This window comes from Mauremys mutica, chromosome 6 (assembly GCF_020497125.1).
Source record: "Mauremys mutica isolate MM-2020 ecotype Southern chromosome 6, ASM2049712v1, whole genome shotgun sequence".
In the NCBI taxonomy this organism is placed as follows: domain Eukaryota; kingdom Metazoa; phylum Chordata; order Testudines; family Geoemydidae; genus Mauremys; species Mauremys mutica.
The window spans coordinates 126,413,612-126,439,489 of NC_059077.1; the positions used below are offsets into that span (position 1 = coordinate 126,413,612).

Genomic DNA, 25,878 nt, shown 5'->3' on the forward strand with positions numbered 1-25,878 from the left:
GCTCTTTAATGCGTCTCCTGCAGCTTTTTGCAGTACATGATGTTAAAACACTGTGTGATTTAATTATTAACCAATCTAGCTATTAACCAATCAGAAGGCTGTTACTATGTTATTAACCAGTTGTAGTTGATAAAATAATAATACTTGATCAGTCATTTTGCTGTGAGAATTATAAATATATATATATATATATAAATGAACCAATGAATTCACACTCCTGTTGCTCTTTTGGGGAATACTGATTGCTAATTTGGCTCCTAAACCACTGAGGTCTGAGTATCACTGCTCTGTAGAGTCCTGACCCATGCTGGGGCTCTTAGGTGCAATGACAATATGTATAACAAACAAAAATCAGGTCTTTAGAAAATCCAGCTCCGACTGTGAGCACCTTTAAACCTTGGCTTGAATGCTCCAGCTGATAGCAACACCGCCATAAAGAAACAAAGTAGAGAAGGAGCCCAACACAAAAATTGGAATAACTTTCTTTAGAGGAAAGGTTGACAAAACTGGAGCAGGAATCGCTATTAAACGAACAACATATTGATGCGGGAGTGTCTTAAATTTCATATCCAAAAATCTTTCCTTTAGTTTGTATATTATTTTGCTGCTCCACTCCAATGCACCTGTTCGTCTTTCAGTTGAGCCATTAAGGACATGTGAGACATGCCACTGGAGAATTTCTTTCTTCCTTTTTTACTTTCTTTTTTAATTATTATTGAACCCTGGTCAATGCAAACTGCTCAGCAGCAATTAGACTGGCCATCTCTATGAACAAAGGCGACAGACAGCAGACTGGATGGCAAACTCCACTCCAGAAATTGGGACACGAGAGAAAAAGGAGGCAAAAATGACAGTAAAGGAACTTAGCTCACCAAAACAAATGTGGGAGTTAGACAGCTGTGTAACTGTAGTGCAGTATTTGGACTAGGGAGCCAGAGGTGAGGTCTAATGGACTGAAGGAGTCTGCTGAGTAACTGTGCCAGTACTACACAGTAGCAATTTATTCCAGCACCTCTTTGACTGCAAATGAACAATAAAACCTTAAATAAATCAACAATTGCTTATTGCTTCATAATTGGGATAATAGATTCTTTAGTTTATCAGTACCTTATGGCCTTCCAGGGTGCATTCGTTGAACAGTTTCATTACAGATACAATCCTCTCTTCTCAACAATAAATTATTATTTTTTTTAAAAAAAGGAAAAGAGAAACAAGAGGATACATGACAATTTTAAAGCAAAAGGAAAACAAACCCTATTTTTGACATATATCTTAAAATAATGTGAAGCCATCTCTCTCTGTGTTAAATGCCTAAGTATAAATAATAAAGGACATTATGGTATTTACAGTGTTACACAAGGAATTGAGAGAGCATCATTGACATGTAACTCAGAAAGACAATAAATGATGGAGGAAAACATTCAAGTATGTACAAGATGTATTTACAACAGAATATATCATTAAAATAATGATATGTGGCCATTTTCTTTGTCTGCATTTCTCTGCAGCATTTCACAGGTGCTCTTCTCATTGGAAGTCAAGGTGGCTGATGGAATCTAGCCAGAATCGAAGACAGAGAACGGGCTTTGCTTATGTTTGCCAGTGGGCGACTTGCCCTTTTAACAGACACAGGTTTGCTATTCTGAATGCACAAGTAATGGTTCATAATCTGTACAAAGATATAGTAGCTGGATGAAAACAGGAGACGATGCTTCATTGTCATGAAACAAGAGAAAGGAAAGAAAGTTTTATTGTTTCCCTGGCAATAGTCCTTTCACACCTGGGCAGAAATTTTGTGGGATGAGGTGGGAGTCAGGGGAAAACACAAATGTGAGGATACAGGGCCAGATTCTCAGCTAGTGTAAATGAGCAGCCGTGGCGCTGTACTAATTTACACCAGCTGAGGATCGGGCCCCATGTTTTATGCACCACTTTCCATTGTCCACCCCTGACGGGATCCTCTAATCATGCAGAATTTCCCCAAATACAAAACTGCTTAGTGTAAATACGTTCTGGTGGGGTAAATGTCAAGGTCATAGAACTCAGGGTGGTTTTAAAGCCACAGAGTCTTTGTTCCCCCTCGGATTGCTGTTGCACTTACTGTGAGTTTTAGCAGAGGGCCGGCGGGGCTGCCAGGGGGTTGCACATTGTTAAAGGGACCCCAATAGCACAGACAGTGCAGCAAATGGCCCCAAGAGATGACCTGGCCTGGCACCGGAAAGCATGTTTGCTCTAATGCCAAGAGCTGAGTTTCCTCCCCATCAGTCTTGCGAGGTGAGCAGCAGGTCCAGGGATTGCTCAGCACCTCTTGCAGGCTCAAGCCCATCTCCAGGAGGCAACAGGCCGCAGCAGCGTCAGGGCTAGCCATGTTACTGATTTGTTAACCTCCTCTCAGACTGTGCAGAGCTGGGTCCTATCATTCTCAGTATGTATTACTAATATGGCTCATGCATGAGGCCAAATTCTGCTGTTACGCTGGTGCAAAACCAGGGTAATTCTACTGACTTATCACAGGTTTGGTTTTTGCTGAGATTTCCAAAGGTGTCTAATGGAGTTAGGCAGCCAGCGCCCACTGACACTCATTGAGCACATGCATCTCTGAAAACCCCAGCTTAAAGCTCTCAGGGCTCGTGCTCTGTTGTGCGTCACTCCGCCTGTATGCTGGGGCAGCTCCTTTGGCTTGAGAGCTTGACAATGCAATCGGAAGACTGTAACAGATTTCCCCAGGTGTCCCACATGCACAAGGCACAGATTTCCATTTTGTAGTGCCCTTCGGTAATCTTTGATAATACTTTCAATGTTGTAAGTAATTTTCTCTGCTTTCATGTGATCAACCATCCCACCCCCCTGATTAATCTGTGAGAAGCCACAAAGGTCACCAAGACATGGCGTGATTCAGTGGATGGGGCACTGAATGTGGACCCAGGAGATTGGGGCTCTATTCCCAGTGGTGCAGCCTTGGGCAGGTCACTTTCCCTCTCTTTCCCCTCCCACCTTTTGGCCGTCTAGTCTATTTAGTAAACGCATTGGGGCAGCACTGGGTTGGATTTTCAAAAGCGCCTAAGTGACTTGGGAGCACAAGTCCCATTGACAGGCAATAATACTTTTGTTCCTAAATCACTTAGGCTGCTTTGAAAACCCCAACCACTTCTTCTTACTATGTATTTGTACAGTTCCTAACACAATGGGGCCCTGGTCTCTGCGGAGACTGCTACAACAGTAATAATGACTAACATATGAAATGAGCGCCAGGCATCCAGAATTTACACAGGGCCCTGGTTGTGTGCAGATGCAATACAAAGACACTGGTAAGCACAGTGAAAATACAGCAATGCATACAAAAGAGGAGGGAAAACTGGGAAGGAATATGAGTCGTGGTAATACATCAGTGAAAAACTCTGCAGTCTCCCATATGCTTTTTAAATGCGCAGCGATATGCAAGTACAACTGAGCCCACTGCCTGAGCTTACTCACTGAAAATCACCTGCCCTTGCTTTCCCTTCCATCAGAAAGATTCTCCCTTGTAATCTTGTCACTATTTCCCTACTGTCCTAAGCTCTCAGTCTGCTTGATCAGATGGCTAAGAACTCTCATTTCACAGCAAAAGTGAAGCTGATGCTGTCTGTTTTGATAATACAGTACTGTCGCTCCCCGCCTTCATCCAGAGTACTGAGTAGCTGCATTTACCACAATTGGCCAGATTCTGCTTTTAGACCCTGAATGAGGTGCCCAACCCTATTCAGCAAAGCACTTCAGCATGTGCTTAACTTTACTCATGTCCTACTGCTGCCAATGGGACTTGAGCACATGTTAAAGATAAGCATGTGCTTAGAGGTTTGCTGAACTGCGACCTTAGTTCCACTGGTGTATATCTGGCATAATTGCCGTGATATATTCTGATTTACACCAGTGTAACTGGGATTGGAATCAAGAGTAAATCACGGCTGAAATTTTTGTTGTCCTGAAATGGCTCCTATTTAGGATCAGTCATACTTACAGCACTGATGTTCTCCTATTCATACTCCCAGGGGGCCATGCAGAATGCTTGCTATTTACATCAGTCCTGAGTCTGCATTGTGCCAGCTGAATGTAAAATCAAAATCAAATGAGTGGGAGTCACCCCACTAAACTGATCAGAATTTGGTGCAAAAGAGGCGATTTGCTTCTGTCTGGTGCAATAACTCCAGTATTGATCCCACACTTATCTATTACCAAGCAAAGATTCTAATGCAATCACTGGTCACATGCACAAATAACCATGGACATTGTGGGGCTAATCAACGCAGCATGGGCTTTTCATAGAACTATTAAAAAAATCAGGTCACCAGATATGAACTCAATGCGTCTTCTGCTATGTCTTTCCCACCAGGATTCCTTTTAACTATTCAGCAAATTGATTTGGCTTCAAGTCATTTCTATGTACAGGAATGACTTTCATTCTAACAGCAGCTCCAACAAGTCACAGAATAGTTATTGGGTTTTTTTCTCACCGTGTCCCTTTGGAAACAAAGAATAACTTGTCTATTAAAAATCAACATTAAAAATACAGGTAAAAATGGCTGCACTTTTATTAGTGGCTTTTTTCCCTCAGCTAGTTCTTTTCCTTGTCTGGTTACAGATACCTGGTGTATTTTTCCCAGCAACTTAAGCTAATGGAAATCTTGTTTTTTGTAAACTACTGGGATCACAGCCTCTGCTACTCTGAGCCCATTTTCTAAGGGATAACTAGGACAATTAATATCTGGAAAAAAATGTAATGACAGTTCCTAGTGAGTACAAGTGATTGCTGATTAATAATATATTCAGTTTAAAATCACAGTATTACTCTCTTTCGAATATGTAACATTATTTAATGCAATTTTTGTTATCCTGCTGTCATTAATAGTAGCATGCTTTGGATGTACTATTATTCCAGTGCCCAATGAAGCAAACCTTTTGGCTGGCAGAAAGCAGACACAACTCATTTCAGATACGGAAAGCAAATAAAACCTCTTATAGAAGAAAACAGTCTTGTTTTGTTGGTGGGTATCTCATCACAGGGTATGTTGATTTGGGGGGTAGTCTACTACAAGCAAACATAGGGACTTTTGCAATTCTTGCAAACCAGACCTCCAGTTACCATAACGCAATGCACAAAAAAGCCAGGAGAACTGAAGGTCGGAAGATTCTGCAAAATACCATGGAACAGCAATTACTGTAACAGTACAAAACTTGCTCTCAACATAATATAACATAAAGGCACCATTGATATCTTTCTCATTTTTGAAATACTGTAAAAAATTGCTACATATGGCACATAACACATTTGTACATACATATATTTAATTTATAAAAGTTTTTTTCCCCCTCCTGTTTTCTATTAGTGGAATTTGCTAAAATAAAATAAATTGTTTAATTTAAAGGTGGAATACTTCATTATATAAAATAAAGTTTTACATGTGAATCTATGCGTTTTGTTTATGTTTTATACAGCAATAGGGTCTTGATTAGCTATTACACTGGACAACCTTGCTTGTAATTCTTCCTGTGTGGAGAACCGGCTAGTTGGGTTAGTCCTGCTGTCAGCCAGTCGGTATGCAGTGGCTGCCTCTAGGCTGGTTGCCATGGGGTTCTGTATGCTCAGGAAAGGTGTATCCTCACCTATTCTTTCGTCTTCTGTTTCACTCTCCGAGCTACTGCTCTCAGAGCTTGTGTCGGTGTCCACTTCTAATCTGTTGGAAATGTGGCCGTTGGGCTTTGTTCTTTTTGCCCTCCGGCTGTTGACTAGTTTCTTTGGAGGCTCCTGTGCTGGCTCATACTCCTGTGTGGTCTCATATTCCTCATCCTCTACTATCCTCAGAGGACTAGGTGGTGGACTGTTGCTCTCATGGGCGGGGTTGTGGTGGAAGGAGTTGAACTGCTGAATGTGATGGTCATACTTCTCCCGTAACCGAGGTGGCGTCACCAGAAGCAGAGGCCTCTCCTCTTCCATAAAGGGACTGACCGCCACAGAAGGGACAGATACAGTTAAGCTGGATACCGGTGGAGACATTTCTGAAGGGGGGGACTTTGGAGAACTTGGAGTGTGGAAATCAACAGGTGACATGCGAGCCGGTGTGGTCATAGCTGATACATACCTGAATAAGAACATATACAAAAAGGCCCAATAAAGGTGGAGAAGGAATAAACATAAGAGAAAACATTAAGAAAGGCCACCTTTGAGGAACAAATCATTGCCATATTATCCATGTCCCACGTTTGTGATGTCACGTGCAATACCCTTGGGAATATAGGAATCATTTTCTAATGCATGCAATAGTCAATATGTATTTTTGCATGTGCTTGCCTTGCACCTGCGCACTGGATGTTGCATGCATGCATGCAAGCTGTGGATTTGACATGTGCATGTAGCTGCATGCAGGGATAATCCTGGCAGTAGGGAATGCATACTGCTTTTCATTTAGGCCATCACTGAAAAATGCAGCAGCCTCTGTCAATGCTCCCATAATCTATATACCTGACAGAGAGACATTCCCAGTGTTATTAGCCACATGGTATGTTAGCCTAGAATGCTTTTGTTCTTATGGGGAAAATCGAGGGAGGAGAGGAATTGATGAAACCAGAAGTGTAGGGCTATTGGCAGAGTAGGGGAAGTATTTTCAGTTCTTTGGTGAGTCCAGTGACGGGAGGTAGGAGCAGGAGATGAAAGAAACACAATGCAGATGCAAGTAGTTTATAAAAGCTACAGTGCTTGTTGTTCCAGGCAACATTTGCCCCGTGTCTGGGACTTGAGGGAACGAGCAGGGAAAAGAACTAAAATGAGCAGAGTGGAGGCTAGCTGAAGCTTGAGCCTGCATACCTCTGCTAAAAACAGAGGAGCTGATTTTGCCACCTTTACTCATGCTGAGTAAGTGGTTCTTTACTGTAACAGTAGTTCCACTGGCGTCAGAATCGGAACCAGAGTACTTAGGTGGACCCCTGATGTTAAAACATATCGGGCCTGGGTTTCAAAACTGATCAGGAATCTCCACTTTGTGCAGTGGAAACATCTGGGTGCTGACCCCTGGAGAAACCATTCCACACTGTAATTCCTGACTTATAGCACTGAGCTGGGTTTTAAATGTCTAAAATAGCGTTTTAAAATGGCAGCTGTTCCTTACGTGGAATATGATCCTTACAAGGTCTTTTTCCAGGACACACCTCCCCCCCCCCCGCGCACACAATCTCCTTGCCAGTTCTAGGGGGGCATGAGGATCCAGCCCCTGGACAAAATGATCCGGCAACAGCTTCAGAAATCAAAACACAGAGCATTTCCTGCCCCCTGTGTGGAAACAAGAGCCGACACAAAGGACGGTTTGGCTCAGTGTTAATGGCCCCTCTAGAGAATTTACTCAGAATCCCTTGGTATCTTTCTGGGGAAGGTTAGCAGTTGAAGGTGATTTTTATAAATGGAGCCAAGCTGCCACGTAGGCAGCCGTCCCTTAAAACAAAAATCCTACTGATGTTCAAACAAGAAAGACAAAGAGCCAGATCCTCTGTGGGTGTAAATCAGTGTCCTTCCCCTGCACTCAGGGAAGCCAGGCTAATTCACCCCAGCTGAGGATCTGGCTCTAAATGCCTGATCAAAGGCACAGTGCACAGCATGACATTCTACATTGGTTTTGTCTGTTTTTCCTTTCCCTGAACTTCACCTGCTTGAATTTCAGTTGTATCCAAATGTAAGACATACCCAAGTGGTACGTCCTGCACAAGTTATAGGCCTACTGCTGATAAGTGCATTTTATTTTTAATTGGTGAATAGTTATCTGAGTCTGAAATGATCAAAATCAGTCTAAATCCAAAATTGTCATCCAAAGCATGACTCAGTTCTGCATATTCCTCTTGATTAAACACAGCAGGTTAATTGGAAGGAGGGAAATTGGGTTAGACTCTCAGCTGGTGTAGCTCCATGGATTTCAGTGGTGCTCTGCTGATTTACATCTGCCCTTTGTTTCTAGGAAAAAAATGACAGAAGTAACCATTTGTGGCAATGAATCAAGTTGGCCACCATGAGACCAGAGAGGAACAAATAGGTCTGTGTGTCAAATAACAGAATAAAATCATTCCCTCTTTTTTCTTATATTCAGGAGCTCTCTGATCTATTCAAATCTTTCTATAGCTGGTGCTCAAGGGATAGAAGTTTCTGCCCAACAACAGCTGCTGACAGGAAGTTTCACTTCATTTGGTTTAGTTAAACTGGTCCAACGTTGTGTATTGACGCACACATAGAGACACACCTGGATGGAGCGTGATATGTTTGTGAATGGGATTGTATGATGGAGTTTCCTGTCACAGCAGGGGACTGGCCTTGATGACCCAGGAGGTCCTTTCCAGCCCTATGTCATATGACCCCATGACACTTATTCGGGTTTAAAACTGGGTGTATCAGTTTAGTGTGCGCCTGTAAATTTATCGACATAAACTAAACGGATAGAATCCAGGTTTAAACTTATATAAGAGGATCCACACACAGAGATGTAGACTGGTTTAATGAAACCAATACAAATCACTTTGTGTTGTGGCAAATGGTCAATGCTAATGTGGTGGGTCCTGTGCTTGTTCTTGGTGTGGTGGGTCAGGGTGCCGCCCCTTGCCCCTATTCTTGGGTGTTATGGGCTCCGCTAGTGCCTTGATGGGAGAGAGAGAGGGGAACGGGGAAGGGACCCAGGTCCGCTCTCCTACTCTGGGTCCCAGCCCCTTCAGCTGTGTGAGCTGCTTACCCTCTCTCCCCTTGGGTAGGGTTTCCCTCAGTCCTTTGTGCCAGGAGAGTCCCTCTGCTCTGCTTTCCCTTCCCCTGGCCCTCTGGCTAACAGCAATACTCCTCCACACTCTAGTCAGCTATTCTTCCCTCCCTCTGTCTGACTGAAGCAGGGTTTTTTTATTAGGTCTTGGGCGGGGCCTTAATTGGCTCCAGGTGCTCCAATTACTCTGTAGTAAGCTTTCCTTGCTCCACAGGGAATAAGGTCTTGATCATCCTAGGGTTTATGTACCTCCCATGTAACACTCTCCTGCTGCTCCCTGGCCCTGCTGTATCACAGTGTGAAGACCAGGTCTTAGGTCAGCCACAGAGATGGTTTCTACAAGCTTCTCTGGTGTGAGATGCAGCAAATATGTTCTACTGAATACAAGGTGGGTGCCCAGCAGGTATAAACTGGTGTTGCTCCATGTACTTCAATGGAGCCAGGACAACATGCATTAGCTGAGGAGCTGGTCCTCAACCTTTATTTAGCTTTTAAAGTAAAATTAAGATGTGACTCAGGTTAACTGTAGAGATCAGAGCCTTGAAGGAATATATTCTTATCTCATTAACTCCCTGCACACCAAAGTCTTAGAGGAAAAGGGAATCTGCATTTTTATTTTAACAGGTTCTTTTATGGTTCAAATTCAGCTTTAATCTAGAGTCTCTCTCTCTCTCCGTCTTCCAGAAATAATTTGCCATTTATTTCCTGCAGGCTGAAGATAGATGAGGCCTAATTCAACACCCAGAGTTCACGGTAACATCAAGCACAGGTTTGGGCCATCACTGACTGGTGATTTATTGTAAAAATGCAGCCTGTATTTCCCCCTGGAATGTTATTTGGAGGAAATGCAATACCTGGAGATGCGGTGCCCTCTTTCTCCTTGTTAGAATGAAGAGCTATATACCCCAAAAGACAGCTAATGTGTCAAAATGCTGCCCAAGGTAACCTAGACTCTCCAGAAGGGCAGTGCAAACAACATCCTCTCTTCTCATCCAGAAGATCAAATATGCTATACTAATGATACTGCATGAACTTGGGAGTACAATCCATATGGCCCATAGACAGTACAGAATACAATATTTGCTACTATAGACCCTGATCCAGCAAAGCACTTAAGCACATGTGTGATGGGGTGGCTGCCCCTCACTGGTATGTAAGGGGTTTAAGCCACCCTGGTGAGGCTGCGTGGGAGGCAGCCAATAGGGAAAAAGCTTGCAGATCCAGCCAATTAGGGGAAGGTTTATTGGAGGAGCCAATCAAGGCTGAGCTGGCCCATATAAAAAGAGTCTGCAGAGCAGAGGAGGGGGCAGTCACTCCCCAGAGTTCGAGGGAGGAGGACTGGCTGCTTAGAAGGCTGGAGCACCATGGACAGAGCAGGGTCAGCAGAGTAAGAGGAAGCTCCAGGCTGAGGGCTGCCAGACTGAGGCCCTGATACAAGGGTAGAGGAGGTGCTGGGGCTGCAGGGAAGTGGTCCAGGGAAGGAGACGGTGGAGTTAGAGGAGGGACAGTACATGGCTGCCAGCTATAGGCTCCCTGGTTAGGGGCCTGGATAGTGGGCGGGCCCGGGCTCCCCACCCTTCTTGCCCCTACTGAGCGAAGTGGACAGTGGATGGACTGCAGTTTGCCACTGAGACAAGAGGCTAGAACCTGGACTGCAAACTGCCAGTGAGGTAAGTGGTTAGTTTTTCAGTTCTCCGGAAAGGGGGAAAGAACTGAGTGTGGCACAGCCGGAGGGCTGTGTCCTGAAGAGGCCAATGCGGTTGGGAAGCGATGCAGGTACTGGACGCAGAGACAGGAGTGACAACGGGCGATACTCCACCTGAGGAGTGTGCACTGGCAACCCTGAGCTAATTCCCAGGACGGCAAGAAGGAGGCGCCACAACGGTGAGTTGAACCTGTCACATATGGTGGAAAATGCGGGCACACGGTCACCCCGATACAAGGGGAAGATAGACGACTGTGGGGACTATTGCCTATTTGAGAGGCTAAGGGATAAGTAAGGTACAGAATGGAATTGGGGTATACTAAGGCCTTCTTTGCGGAGGGTTCTGGGGCCTTCTCAAACTGGACTCCGAAGGCGGTGTCCCTGAGGGAAGGGGCCGACACGCCGCAAGGGCAGCTTCAGACTCTGCTGCAGCAGGTGCTCTCCACCCAGCAAAGACAATGGGAGGTACAGGAGCACCTGCAGGCTTATATGGCTGGGTTAACCAAACAGCAGCTGTGCCTGTTTAAGTTGCTGCAAAGGGGAGTCCGTGAGAGTCGTAGGGAGTGAGAGGGGAAGCCAGGCACCAGAACCAGGAGGCCAAGCTAACGTTTCACCTGTGGGAGGCTGGGACATGTTAAGAGGGAGTGCCCCTACCGGGATGGGGAATGGGGGCCCCACCCAGAGAATAAGAAGGTGAAAGAGCCCAAGAGAGACCTCCCTGTGAGGAGAACAGGGAGGCACCGGGTTTGTTGGACCTGTGAGCAACAGGGACACGAGCGGAGGCAGTGCCCTCTGGATTATAGGGGCAAGGCTAGCCCAGGGGAAAGGGCCGAGAAAAAGGAGAAGGACCATGAGAGGGCCATGGCCAAAGGGAGACAAGGGATAAGCCTCCCGTGCCATGAGAATGGCCATATAAAAAGGCATTGCACCCAGAGGAGAAAGTGGGGGATGCCAGAGTGCAGGGCTCGGTCTGAGAATGCTCAGAGCAAGGGGGCAGTGACTGAGGCCCTGATAGACAACCCTCTCCCCTACCCAGAAGGGGGAGGTAGGGAGGTGATGGGTAAGATGAGTGGGGCAGAGAAGATCCAGAGAAACAGGGAACCTATGCAAGAGTAGGACAAGCTACGGTGGGGACCCAGACCCTGGAAGAGGGAGACAGGCTGCTTCCCTTGGTGGAGAACCTGAGGCAGGAGAGAGACACCCTGCAGGCCCAGCTGCGAGGGAAGCTGGGAAGATAGAACCCTCCCACCCCTTGCGCACCCTCAGGGGTGTGATCTTAAGGGGGAGGGTGTGTGATGGGGCAGCTGTCCCTCACTGGTAGGTAAGGGGTTAAAGCCAACCTGGGGATGCTGCGTGGGAGGCAGCCAATAAGGAAAAGGCTTGTAGAGCCAGCCAATTAGGAAAAGGTTTATTGGAGGGGCCAATCAGAGCCAGGCTGGCCCATATAAGAAGGGGCTGCTGAGCAGAGGAGGGGGCAGTCACTCCCTGGAGTTTGAGGGAGGAAGACTGGCTGCTTAGAAGGCTGGAGCACCATGGACAGAGCAGTGCTGGGCAGGGACAGCAGAGTAGGAGAAGCTCTAGGGTGAGGGCTGCTGGACTGAGGCCCTGATACAAGGACAGAGGAGGTGCAGAGGAAGCGGCCCAGGGAAGGAGATGGCAGAGTTGGAGCAGCGGCAGTACGTGGCTGCCGGCTATAGGGTCCCATGCTCAGTGGGCAGGCCCAGGGTCCCTCCTCTTTCCCTCACTGGCCACTGAGCAAAGTGGCCAGTACATGGACTGCAGTCTGCTGCTGAGATGAGTGTCTAGAACCTGGACTGCAGACTGCCAGTGAGGCAGGTTGGATTGAGGTCTGTCGGTCCCCTGGAATGGGGGAAAGGACCGAGTGGAAGAGGACAGCGCGGTCAGGGAGCAACGCGGGTCCTGGACGCAGAGACAGGAGTTACGACGGGCGAGACACCACCTGAGGAGGGTGCACTGGCAGCCCCGAGCTAATTTGCAGGACGGGCAGCAGAAGGCACCACAGCAGTGAGTCGAACCCGTCACAACATACTTAACTTTATACTTGAGTTAGCCCATCAATATTAACAGGACTACTCATATGATTAAAGTTAAGCATGTGCTTAAGTGCTCTGCTGGATCAGGGCCATAGCTGTTTACCCGATTTGGGAGTTGCTAGACACTGCATTTCTTGAAAGCCAAATTCCAGAGTAAAATTACAGGCAGTTTTTTCACAATAATTCGACAGCTAGTGATGACCCAGCTTTAAGCTCTGTTTTGCATTCCTACATGTTACATTCATACAGCTCATTCCTATTATTCAAGCTTCTCTATCTTAACCAGCTCCTCTTTATTTGTAAGAACCAACGCAGGATATATGGCTTCTGCTGTCATTTGCACATGCTACTTTTTGAATCATGAAAGTGTCTCCTGCACAACTCAAGAACTTCTGTGATTATGTTTATTTGGCAGTAATTATGCTACCACAGACAGGCAGTTAAAATCCCCCTGTGAATTCACAACACTCAGAGTTGGTCTAGGAACATTTTGTTCTCATTTTTCTTATATCCTAACCCACAGAACTCTTAAGTTAGGGCTGTCAATGAGGGCTTAAAGGGCAGACGGGGATAACTGGTGCTACCTTAATGTATTTATAATTATTTTTAAAAGTTGCAAAGACAACAATGTATAAAGAAATGGTTTGTATTTGACAGTTTGCCCCTCCCCCACTCCTTCATATGCCACTCGTCTTTTCCAATTGTAAGCTTCTGGAGGCAGGGATCCTGTCTCTGTACATGTTTGTACTGTGCAGTGCCTCATACAAAAGATCCTGAGTGGGGCTCTCCTGTGCTCTCATAATAACAACAAGAATGACAGCGCTTCACAGGCATTGTAAATATCCATTCATTTTTCCCTTTTGCCTGTTATCTCTCCTGTGCATATAGGCTGCTGCTATCTGTACTGACGCTTCATCCTACCCGGTGTCAGTTCTAGTTTTGCTTCTACTTGCAAACACACCTGGGGGGAATTTTCAAAAGCACCTAAGGGGTGTAGGAGCAGAAATCCCACTGAAAGACAAAGGGGCTTGTGCTCCTAAGGTACATAGGTGCTTTTGAAAAATCTCCCCCCCAGTGGATCAGTCAATCAATCCTCTTTATCCTTCTCTTTTGTCTCTGATAAACTCCATAGGCTGCCTTACTTGGATGCAGGAAGCAACCGAGAAACGGAACTAAGCAAAAGGTTCCCCTTTGATCTCCTTTCCTAGCTTCATATGCAGTGGAAACTCTGGCAAATGTCCGTATGTGAACTATGGCCCAGTAGCCACGAGCCAGGACCAGAGAAGGAAGGAAGGGAAGAAACGTATTTGAGAGATTAATGGGGCACTGCTCGGCACATTTATGAATGAGGAGGAGCATTTCCTAAAGAAACAGAATTTTCTCTCTGGTCCTCAGGCACGAGGATTCACTCTGAATCTCTTCAAGCCCACTTTGCCCTGGCAGCTAGAGGGAGCAAAATGAATTTCTTGTAGTACCTTTCGCTGTGAGGCGAATCTCGGTAGGAGTCAGGGGTCTCTCTTGCATGCCTCAGGAAGCTGTTGCAATCTCGTGGACCTCCTATGCCACTGAGGCGTCCTCTGGCTCCTGCTGGGCTCGTGTGCCTGCTGTTCTCTACAGAAGAACTCACAAGTATGGAGTGGCTTTCCGAGATAATGCTTTCCGTCTGACCGTTACTCCAACTGATGGAGGGGAGGGAGGAAAGAGGAGAGAAAGAGCTTTCATTTTAAATTCAATACAGGAGAAAGCAAACTCACTGAAGTTTAACAAGGGAGAGCAAGGGCTACATGCAGCTCGGGATATGCCTGTTAAACTCCATACTGGTTTATGGCAATCGAAGACCCTAGCTGGTGTGAATTCTGCCATCCTACAATGACAAGATGGTTTTATTTTTCTGACTATCAGCAGGTGGTTTAGTTCGGGGTGGAAAAGAGTTTTCCAGTCATTAGCAAGGCTTCTCAAACTGTGGATTGGGACCCCAGTGGGACCCGTTTTAATGGGGTCGCCAGGGCTGGTGCTGGACTTGCTGGGGACCATGAGTGATGGGGTTCAGGCTTTGGCTTCAGCCCCGGGCAGTGGGGGTCAAGTTACAGGTCCCCTTGGGCTGGGGCAGTGGGGCGCGGTTGGGTCAGGCCTTGGTCCTCCCTTCTGGGGTCATGTAGTAATTTTTGCTGTCAGAAGCGGGGAGGGGTCACGCTGCAATGAAGTTTGAGAACCCCTGAGCTAGAGCCATACTAAGTGATCTCACAGTATCTCCAACAACACACACTATCTCCTCAGTTCAACACTTTGTGTATATTAAAATTCACAGTACCAGTAATGGAACTCCACACAATCATATGGGCTCTTGGTAAACTCCCAGGAAGATCATTAGTTTTAGTGGCAGGATGTCAAGTACCATACATCCAGTGGTGAGCTCCAGCCGGTTCGCAGCGGTTCGTGCGAACCGGTTGTTAAATTTAGAAGCCTTTTTAGAACCAGTTGTTCCAGGACAACCGATTCTAAAAAGCTTTTAAATTTAACAAAGGCTCGGGCAGCTGTCTGCCCGGCCCCGGCCCCAGCTCACCTCCCCCTCTCCCCTGAACGCTCCGCCCTCCTTCTCCTCCCCTTTTCCTGCTTCCCACGAATCAAATGTTCGCGGGAAGCCTGAAAAAAGGAGCAGGCAGGTAAGCCGGGCGTGTGGGGGAGGGGGCAGGACGGCTCCTCCTGGCCCTGGCTGAGCGCCCCAGCCCGGTCCCAGCCAAGCACCCCCGGCTCGGGCTGGTCTGGTCCCACCTGCGCGGCTCAGACCCGGCCCAGCTCGGGCCCCGCGGCTGCGGCTGCGGCTGCGGCGCCGGCCCGGCCCGGGGAGTCGGGCCCTGCGGCTGCGGCTGCGGCTCCGGCACCGGCCCGGGGAGTCAGGCCCCGCGGCTGCGGCTCTGGCTCCGGTCCCGGCCCGGCCCACGGAGTCGGGCCCCGCGGCTGCGGCTGCGGCTCCGGCCCGGCCCAGGGAGTCGGGCCCCACGGCTGCGGCTCCGGCTCTGGTCCCGGTGCCGGCCCGGGGAGTCGGGCCCCGCGGCTGCGGCTCCGGCTCCGGTCCCGGTGCCGGCCCGGCCCGGGGAGTCGGGCCCCGCGGCTGCGGCTCCGGCTCCGGTGCCGGTGCCGGCCCGGCCCGGCCGGGGAGTCGGCTCCCGCGGGTGCGACTGCGGCTCCGGCCCCGGTGTCGGCCCGGCCGGGCAGAGCGGCCCCGGCTCCGGCCCCGGGCAGTGTGGTAAGGGGGCAGGGGTGTTCGGTGGGTTGTGGAGAGGTGGATGGGGTTAGGGCGGTCAGAGAGCCGGGAACAGGTGATTGAATGGGTGCAAGGATCCTGGGGGGCAATCAGGAAGGGGCAGGGGTTGGATGAGGTGGTGGGGGCACTCAGGGGCAGAGAGAAGGGTGGTTGGATGAGGCAGGGGTCCCAGGGGGCCATCAAGAATGAGAGGAGGGGTTGGATGGGGCTGCAAAGGGCAGTCAGGGGACAGGGAAGGGGGTGGGTGGGTCAGGGGTCAGGGGGGTTGTCAAAAACATGGGGGGTTGGATGGGGCACGACCCCCCGGGGGGGGCACGACCCCCTCGTGAGGTGAGGAGGAGGGAACTGGTTGTTAATATTTTGGCAGCTCATCACTGCATACATCTTTAGATTAAAACCTCATGACCAGTGCATTTTTAAGCAGAACTGACATCCACCAGTTTCTCCTTAGGCAGGGAGGTTTGTTTTCTCATTCTGGTACCTATGGCTGGGCGTCTGGGTGACAGTGGTGGAGTGATGCGTTGTCGAGGTGTAGTGACTTGTGGAAAACGACGTCTCTGTCTCTCTCTCAATGACGTGTTCACTGGATATTACATTTTTAGATACATACTGCTGAAGAAACAGAGGTATCTCAGGTTTACACAGGGGAACGTACAACACATCTGCACACACACACATTTTGTTCAGATATTTATTTTGGGTCCCGGGTGAGCATTACCCCTGCAACATTCACCAGCCTTTGGTGGCTTGAAGAACAAGAAAATGGGTTTGTTCGTAACCTGGTGACTACAAAAGAAAAAGCACCACGATCTACCAACTGGCAATTAGGCTAGTCCACACCAGGAAGATTAAATATCCACTTGGTACATTATTTGTAGAGAAACATCTCCAAGGACATGCTTCTTTAAAGTACTGTGGCTATGAGCTCTGAGTTTCTTCTGCTAAAGCTGGTATTCTAACATCTCAGCCTCTGATCCAGAGCGATCTAGTGACTGATATCCAATGTTCTTCTGAAATGGCTGTACATGAAAATTCTCTGAATTTACTGTACATTAGAATAATTTCTTAAAAAGTTTCTAATCATTTCTTGGTGGAGAAATCCCACATTCCTGGAAACCCTGATCATTAATTTTTAGTAACTAGCAGTTGAAAAGCCCTCAGATAAATGCAGTGGCTACCTACATTTACCAGCTGGACGTTTTCGGGCGGTGGATTGGGATGGTGGGGCCCATTAGCCATGTTCACCATGTTGTTCTGCTCAGAGCGAAGGCTCTGCCTAAGACGATCATGCAACTTTTTCCGTTGCTTCCTGTATGTGAAAGAGGGAAATGATTTTAATAGACAAAAGAAAGACAGCTGCACCATCCAGCACGACAGAACCACTTTACTGTCAACCCATGCCCGTTGTTGAGGGTCTCTGAGCAATCTCTATCACCAGGGTTATAAGCACCGGCAGAGCTGTGGAAGGTGTGTGTGGGAGTGAAGGGAGTTGCAGAAGGACAGGGAAAGGTGGGAGAGAAGGAGATCCATTTCCAAAACTTACTCCATTTCAGAAGCAGTTCTCCTCTGAAGATCAGATTGACTAGGTGGTGACATTCTGGATCTAACAGTCCACTGACATATATAGCTTGATTCCCTTCTACTGTACTGATCTGCCAACCCCCATCACTACGCAATCAAAGCGCAAAACACAGTGGATGTGCTTCTGCCTTTGCTTGTGCATGTAAATGCAATCTGGTATTATGCAGACTGCTTATGTGTTTGATAGCATGGGCTGGATGGACATGCTGGAAACGATTCATCTCTAACACATCAGTCCTATGGCTCTAGGATCCGAGCCAGGGAGCACCCATGTTACAAACAACAGCTAATGCTTTGCACTGGCAGCAGTAGCAGATCCTGTGCAAATACCATCCTGATCAGAAGAGCAGCAACGTGCATCCTGCAGTGGCTGCTCAGCAGAAGCCCTCCAGTCCTATACAACATCTGCCAGCCTTGCAGCTAGCAATGTGTTACTATGATGACTTTTCTCAGTCAAGACAGGAGGTAGCCCAATGTTTCATACTGTGTGTTCTGTGACAGTGCAGCTACAGAATTTGCCGTGGAATTTCTCCCTCTGCAACAGAACTGTGCTCTACAATTCAAGCTTTCATGTAAAAATATATTTAGAGTCTTTATGGTTGCAGAGGAAATCTTGAAAATGTTAATAAAGTGCTAACTGATGAAGTGAGGTTGGCCGACCTGTGCAGACACCCTGCCAGCTCTGTGAACGGCCTCATTCATGTAAATGGCACGTTAACTCTGAAACCTAGTGATTGTCACATTGATGTCAACACTGTTAATAGGTTCACTGCTATTTTGACAAAAACATCCAACTATTGTGTTTCTGCCACAATCTCAAAATGCCTCGGACTCCTCTTCTTAGACCACAACTTCTATGTCCCCTGCTCAGCTGCTAAACCTTCTATGAACACTTGTATGGGCTAATAACAAGCTGCCAGTACCAAAATCTATAGCACACCAAGGACTGAAACTGCAGTATAAAATGTATCAGGACTACAGTATTACAATTATGTTATTCAATTTCATACTTAATTTATAAATATCCTCCATATTTGTTTGAAGGGACTGCAGAATTTCCACAATAGTGCTGCAGAACCCAGGGAATCAAGTGTAAAATTTAGGTCCAGTTTACTGCAGAGTATATAGGGTCTTGCCTATAGTACCGATAGGACCCAAAACTGTCTACAGAAGTGTAGATATTTTAGCAGATAAGATACTTCAGGATATAACCATATTATTTTCAAACCTTTTCAGAACTCAAGGGAGGATATTCCAGGCTTGCCAAAAAAAAAAAGCTGAAGCTTCTGAAAAGATGCTGCGATCAAGGAAGCTTGAATGCAAAGAATGAATTACTCGACACTGTGCATTTTATAATTTTTGCATGAATTACTGGAGGCACATTTTGGCTTTTGTTATAATTTAGTGCAGTGATTTTCAACCTGTGTGTCATTTGTGGACCCCTAAAAAATTTCCAGTGGACATGCAGACCCCTTTGGAAATAAGGGACCGTGGACCACAGGTCGAAAACCACCGATTTCCACTCCTCCTGCACTAGTGAGGCCAAGATGTAGCATAGGTTGCCTGGGTGCACTACAAATACAGCAGAGTCAGCAGATATGATTACTACACAATTCCAATGCACAAGACTTAAGGCAAGTTAGGGAACATGATTCAGGTCGCATCTATGCTAGAACCTGGAACCGTGTTAGTGGATAGCTATGTGGTAACTAGGATCCCTGCCTCAGCTGTATTTGTAGCGTAGGTGGGTCCGAAACAGCTTAGATTCATAATTTATGGGTCAGATTCTTAGCTGGTATAAATGGCATAGCTCCACTGAAGTCAATGGAATTCTTCCAATTTGCACCATGTGGGAATATGGCCCTATGAGTCTATGCTACTTTTCCCCTTCAGTAATATAGCTGGGTGCATTTTGCAAATGTGTCATTCTTCTTGCATCTAAAGGACATTAACTACAAAGAAATTGCAAAAGGAAGCTGAGAGGAAAGAGTAATGGGAAATGTAATGTGCACATCCTTCGTTCTGCGACGTCTCTTCGTTAATTTAATTGCTGTGCAGATAGAACACTTCGGAATTAAAGATTCACTGTTAGTTATCATCTTCACACTCCATCAGCAGTGTCATTTGCAAAGATGCCCACGCATTTCTAGATCTTTATTTTTTTTACGTATTCTTTTCAAACCCATGTGGGGTTTTCCTAAAGATAGGAGTGGGGAGGAGGGAGCACATCTCCCAAATGCCAGCATGACTCCACTGCCACATTTTGAGGGTTTAACCTATCAGGCCCCTTTTCACATTCATAAAGTGCTTTAAAAATATTTTACAGGCCGCTGCCAGCAATACCTGATATCTCCTGCCCCTCCTGATTATCAAGGGCTGGTTTGGATTCCAGCCTGCTTTAGGTGAATCCTAGAGAGGTACTTTAGGATGTTATGCTTAAAAAGCTGCAGCTTAGAAGCCTGATCCAAACCCCACTGTCCATTGGTTTCAGTGAATGTTGGATCATAGATTATTAGAGTTGGAAGGGACCTCAGGAGATTATCTAGTCCAACCCCCTGCTCAAAGCAGGACCAATCCCCAAATGTCCCCCTCAAGGATTGAATGCACAACCCTAGGTTTGGCAGGCCAATGCTCAAACCACTGAGCTATCCCTCTCCCCAAGTCCTAGAACAGCAAATCTAATGGAACATCTGCTTTGTGCAAATACTTTATGGGTACAATACTTTATTTTGGTGTTTGGTAGGTACAGTTAGAAGAGTTTTATAAAAGCAGCAAAAGAATTTGACAGCACAAGTCCTATTGACTTTCACTGGGACTTGCTCCTACATTTTTTACATTAGCCCCATAATTTACAGAGAAATTACAGAATTTAACAGCACATGTCTATATTTACAACAATGTCAAATTCAATCCTTTAGTCTTTTGGATTTCCAGGTCCCTACCGCCGCTGATCTTGTTTTCAAATACTTACAAACTAGTCTGATCTTTTTACTTCTAGTCTCCAAAACCCACATTATTAAAAAGCTGGGGTCTGTTGCCCCATCATGATTCCCATGGGAATTATGAACATGTGACAAAAAAAGGAACGAACAGATCAGTAATTTTAGTTTGACTCACATTCTAATTGGGAGGATTAGTTAATAAATTAATGTTTGCAAAGCCCTTTGATATCATCCAAGGTGATAAAATTAGTATTATACTTTCACCTGCTATTGAGTAAGATTTGTATCTGCCAGTATTTAATTCGTTTTGTCACTTACATTCGAATTTAGATAAACACAGATTGACTTTGCATGATGAAATCATCATGCTTACATACATGCCCATCACATAGCAATGGTGTGAATCAACAATGCAAGCCTCTGGCAGGTTTCAATCAGGCATTGACTATCACCCCACAACTGTCCAATGGAACTACTCATGGAGTGTGAGCATTACGTTCAGCTGTGTGGGTTTGCGATATAAAGCCCTTAGGGATAATCACAGAGATAAGAAGGAAGAGAAAAGTTTACTTGGTTTTGCAGTAGGCCACAACACACATGATGCCAACTACAAGGAGGGCAATGCAGATGCCAGTTATGGTCAAGACCCTTTTCTGGTATAGTTCCTCTGCTTCTAGAAAGGGACAAAAACAGAGAAGATTACAAGATGCAGGCTGACAATTCAAGCAGATGACAGTGGACATGCTACATACCACCACACAGGATCACACAGTAACACAAACCCATGATCACCGTGCACTTTGGGCAAAACTCTACTGCAGGATCAGAACTTAATCTCTTAACACAATATCAGCGGCTAGTGGTGCCAAAAAAAACCATAACAAGTAAAATAAAAAAGATACTTATATTGTTAACTAGAACAATATCCAAAATCTGACTTTAAAACTGACAAAATATCAGCATTTGCTGAAAATAAAAACACAATGCACTAAGGTAATAATGTGATTTGAAAATGTTTTGGATGTTTTGCTCTTGCAAAGACAGCTGGAATAAAGGTTAATTCCCAGGCCCAGAAAACAAATTTAGCTTGTTTCTTCTTCTCTTATTTTGCTTTAACATTCAATGTTGTCCCTTTCCTCCAACCCCCGCCCCCCTTCCCAAATCAAATGTATTTCTCAGTGGTCTTTACAGGAGACATTTCAGAGTCTCTTTTGACATTCGTAACATGAGGTTGGCTTGAATTTGTATCACCAATGAAAATGAGACAAATGGTCAGAGGTCACTAATAATGCTCAGCTGTTAAGCCTATCACCCCAAAATATGGCAGCAGCAATTATTAGTGATGCACTGTATCAAAGAAACTCTGTGTGCTTACTTACATATCCAGATCTGTATTAAAGGAATGGTCCTAGCTAGAGGGGAGCCTTGCCCGCTGAAGAAAACCTGGTCTAGTCACTGATCTCATTCACAGAGAGATTTCACCATTCTAAAGAAATCATTAGCACCAGCCATGTTTGGGTTGGCTCAGCCTTCACATTCCGTCATCGGTCACACTTGGCGAAAGCATCATTGTATGTTGCAGCAGGGAAATGTTATGCTTAGAACTTTGAACTGGAGCCACGTAGGCCCAGATCCTCATAGGCATTTAACTCCCACTGAGCGGATCTGGGCCCAACTGAGGGTTGACTCAAGACACGACATTGGGAATCTGGCCTGTTTCCCTCTCTTTGGGACTGAAATGGTCACCAAGGTTGGGCTGTTAAAAAAATTTGGCCCTGGAATTAGTCAGAATTCCCCACGGCAATCGAGAAAAGTGGCCCTAACAGTGATGTGATGCCAGTAGGAACTTGGCCTTTAACCAGGCAGAGCAACATCTTGACACCAACGGGGAAATGGCCATAAGAGAAATTTACAAACAAAAAGAAACGCAGCTCCCCACCATAGTGGGGACTGAGCCCTGGTGGAATGGATATGGGATTTGAAATCTGCTGGCCTGTTTCCTAGGGGGCAGTTCTAATTGGTGTGCCCTTGATCTGTCAGTCTGCCTCTGACCTCACAGGAGTAACCTAGGGGCATGGAAGGTCACTGCCAGGCACAGAGATACACTTACTGTTGACCTGACACTGATCTGCCCTCTGATCCCTTCATACAGGTTTGTGGCAATGCTGGTCTCCCTTACTGTCTCTTTAAACCCAGGAGCTAAATGCTTCACTGTCTTATGTCCCTTGCAAACCCACCAATGTCAACAGAGCTGCAGGCAGCGTGAGACAGTGAAGAACTGCCCCCAGCATATTATGACATGGCTAAAGCAAAGGATTAGCAACATGCTCTGGTATTCTGTGGGCTGCCTCTAGTACCCAGTGTGGAAATTAGGAAGAAATTTCCCACCATCAGGGACTGGTTGTCCCTGGAAGGGTTATACCTCTGAGTGGCCTATAGAGGTGGCTTGGTATAGTTTTAAATTAGCTGATGGTACTGAGGCTCTCGGAAAGAAGGTCAGGTTTGTCAGAAAGGTTTTAGGAACCAACATGTGTGCGTTGGTGTCTATTTCTAGGCTAAGTGTTATAGTGATTGGCAGTAGATCCATGTGGCTTTCTATGTCATATGATCTGAGTAAAGGGGGAAAGTGAGGCATCAAGGGATGGGGAGTGAGATTGGATGTGGGGATCGGCCTTACATCTCCATGAAGGTCCTGATTCTTCACGTTGCGAAAGGGCCAATTCAGGAGTTTTGGTTGGGAGACTGAACTTCCTGATAATAAAGATATATCATACTCATAACATATGGTGGGCCATTTAGGCTACTATTTAGAAGGGAAAAGGGACTTCAGAGAATTTAATTGACATCTAGGTAGCAATCCTAGATTTGTATTACCTAAAAATAAATAATAATTTCCTGAGAACCTGTTAAGTAATTTAAGAAATGTTGTGGTTGATTGTTGAGGCATAACCCTGTATCTGTGTATGTACTGCCCACTGCAGAATTGCAGTGGCTGTGCAAAGGTGTTCACAAAAGCTACTCAGATATTGTGTGTCCTTTAAGGCCTGGCACTCTTTAGAAACTAATTGTGTAAGGTAACCATGGAGTGCAAGTTTCAGTGTGAATGGAGGTTTTCCCAAAATAAAAAATAGTATCTTAGTTTCTATGATACAATGCACCTTATCATGAAATGAACACTTCCTGCAAGCCAACCTCATTGTAAATCAAAACACCAGTAAAGATATCATGAACACCGTCAGACAAAATTAATAGCACTGAGTATTAACAGAGGGGAAGAAGTCAGTGTGGTAAAACTAGAATGCTGCAAAATTTATTAAAGAACTCAAAATCCAAGAACAGGAAGTCAAAAGGGGAAAAAAGCCCAAAACAAACATGACAGACAGGAAAAGACAGAAGATGAAATACAGGGAAAGACAAGGTTATAAGTTGAGGAGTCAACTGCAGGCCTGGCACAGCATGCTTGATACTAGAAAAAACAGAGTGAAGAAATGCTTGAAAAAAAGGTTTAAGCAGAGTCTGAAGGGATTTCTCATACAGCATAACTCCTAGCCTAGGCTAGTTAGAGGCTTCCATGAAAGTACTTATTGGTTAGCCAAGCAAATGGTGTATTGTGAGGGCACAATAAACCAACATACAGGAGAACGGTGTTAAATACAATATACGTATTAAATCTAAATTCAAAATGACTTGAACTGGAAGTCTGGTTTCATGTTATCAGGCATTAGCATATATTTTATTCTAAATAACTCTGGAAAAGTCCTGCTCTGGGTTATATCAGTGTAAATCCTATTCACTCCAAAGGCATCACTGATTTAATGGAAACTAGATTCTGCACTGTGATAGCTTTGCTAACAGTGTTACAGACGTTTAGGCTTGTCATAGGTACGTTGGTGTGTCCCATGTTGGTCATATGGTGTCTGTCACGTGCAACATGTAAATGGACACGGTGGTTTGTGTGTTTATGAAGATAATTTTGCATTGACAGTTCACCCCCTCCTCATGGGTGTGGAGCACAATGCATTGTGGATACTACAGGACAAGCTTTACGAGCCTGATTCTGAGTGGTGTAAAGGGGCCTTCGGGTAAATGAGAGGGTGTAGACGGGCTGACTCACCCCCGCAGCGCCTCCTGCTGGTGACTTCTGGGAATTAGCTCAGTTCCGCTCTGGAGCGCCCTCTGCAGGCTGGTGATCCGCCTGTCCTCTGGCCCCCATGTCCCTCCCTGGACCCGGTGCCCTTTTACATGGGGTGCTGCCCCCTGGCAGTAACTCCTTTCTCTCAGGGTCTCCCCTCCTTGGGGAACCCCCACCCTCTATCCCCACCTTGCCTCAGTATATGGCTACTGCCAGTCATTGTCTAGCCCCACGCCCTGGGGCAGACTGCAGTATCAGCCTACTCATCGCTGGCAAGGTTGGGTTTGGACCTGCTGCCTTGGCCTACCCCTGGGCTGCCCTCTGCAACCCCCAGTACCTGTTAGCCCGATGCTAGGCCGCAGCCTGGGGCTTTCCAGTCCGGAGCTCCCCAGCCCCTCTGCCTTTCCCCCAGCTCTGCTTCACTCAGGTACCTTATGTTCAGCTCCCTGCAGCCAGGTCCTTCTCTCTGCGTTCAGAAAGAGACTCTTCTGGGCTTCTGTCTCACTGCCTCTTATAGGGGCCAGCTGGACCTGATTGGAGCATGGCCACAGCTGAGCCTGCTTTCCCCCAATCAGCCCAGGCTTCTTGCCCCAGCCTAAAGGCTGCTTTCTCCAGTCACAGCCCCTTCCCAGGGCTGTTTTTAACCCCTTCAGGGCAGGAGCAGGGATCCACCCTGCTACAGGGGGATTCACTGATTTCATGAATCCCTTGCTAATGGGACCCCTATGGAACTCCAAGCACAATTTATACCCCAAAACACCAACCTGCTTGGGGTGCTGCTCTATCCTTAGAATGCCACATACCCTATCCTGAGCAGTGAGTCCCCCTGGGGCACAAAGGACTCCAGGGGCTCAGAGAAGTTCAACTGGCAGCTCCCAGAGCCAGTGCATGGTTTGCATATTGGACAGAGTGTGTGTGTTTGTATAGAAATGTTAGTGCTGCACATGTCCTCCTGGATATTACAGGCCATGCTAAGCTCTCTCATGTGAGCTTTATGAGAGCAAACACTTAACGCTCCAGGCTTTGCATTCTGCAGCCGTCGTGATCTGTGTAACCTGCTTCTCTTGACATAATTTAAATGGAGTACCGCATGAAAGGCAGGTAAATGAAATACTGCAGAAGGGAAGAGAGAGACAGTGCCTGGCTCTTCACAGAAATGCAGGTCACAAAGACTTCCTACCCACTAGCGGTGGCCTGTCACAACTGTAGTATCTACAGCCAGCAGCATTCCACGGGGGTGGGTGGGAAGGGTCAGGTCACAAGCCAGTTTCCCCAATGCCAGCCTGCAGAATGGCACAGGTAGAGCTGGGAAAACAGGCTGCATGAACCAGCTGTGAATGTTCTGAACCACAATCCATGGTTATTCAAGCCAGTGCTCAGCGTCACACTCAGAGAGAGGGCCTGGGACAACAGAGCTCTTTCTTGGTCAATAACACACAT

At 46.5% G+C, this 25,878-nt stretch overlaps 1 protein-coding gene across 5 annotated transcripts in view; it reads right to left on the bottom strand.

The window, feature by feature from the left end:
• Positions 1–505: 505 nt before the first annotated feature.
• The window catches only part of NRG1 (neuregulin 1), a 261,497-nt gene continuing 236,124 nt past the window's right edge, over positions 506–25,878 (bottom strand). For 2 of the 5 annotated variants that reach the window (XM_045021029.1, XM_045021032.1), the window contains 5 exons: positions 20,877–20,979; positions 16,966–17,092; positions 16,265–16,395; positions 13,994–14,197; positions 506–6,116 (listed from right to left, as the gene is read on the bottom strand). In XM_045021029.1, coding sequence (XP_044876964.1) covers positions 5,465–6,116; positions 13,994–14,197; positions 16,265–16,395; positions 16,966–17,092; positions 20,877–20,979 — 1,217 coding nt within the window. In that variant the 3' untranslated portion in view covers positions 506–5,464. The remainder of the gene's footprint in view (positions 6,117–13,993; positions 14,198–16,264; positions 16,396–16,965; positions 17,093–20,876; positions 20,980–25,878) is intronic. The other 3 variants (XM_045021031.1, XM_045021034.1, XM_045021030.1) reach the window with 3 other exon arrangements.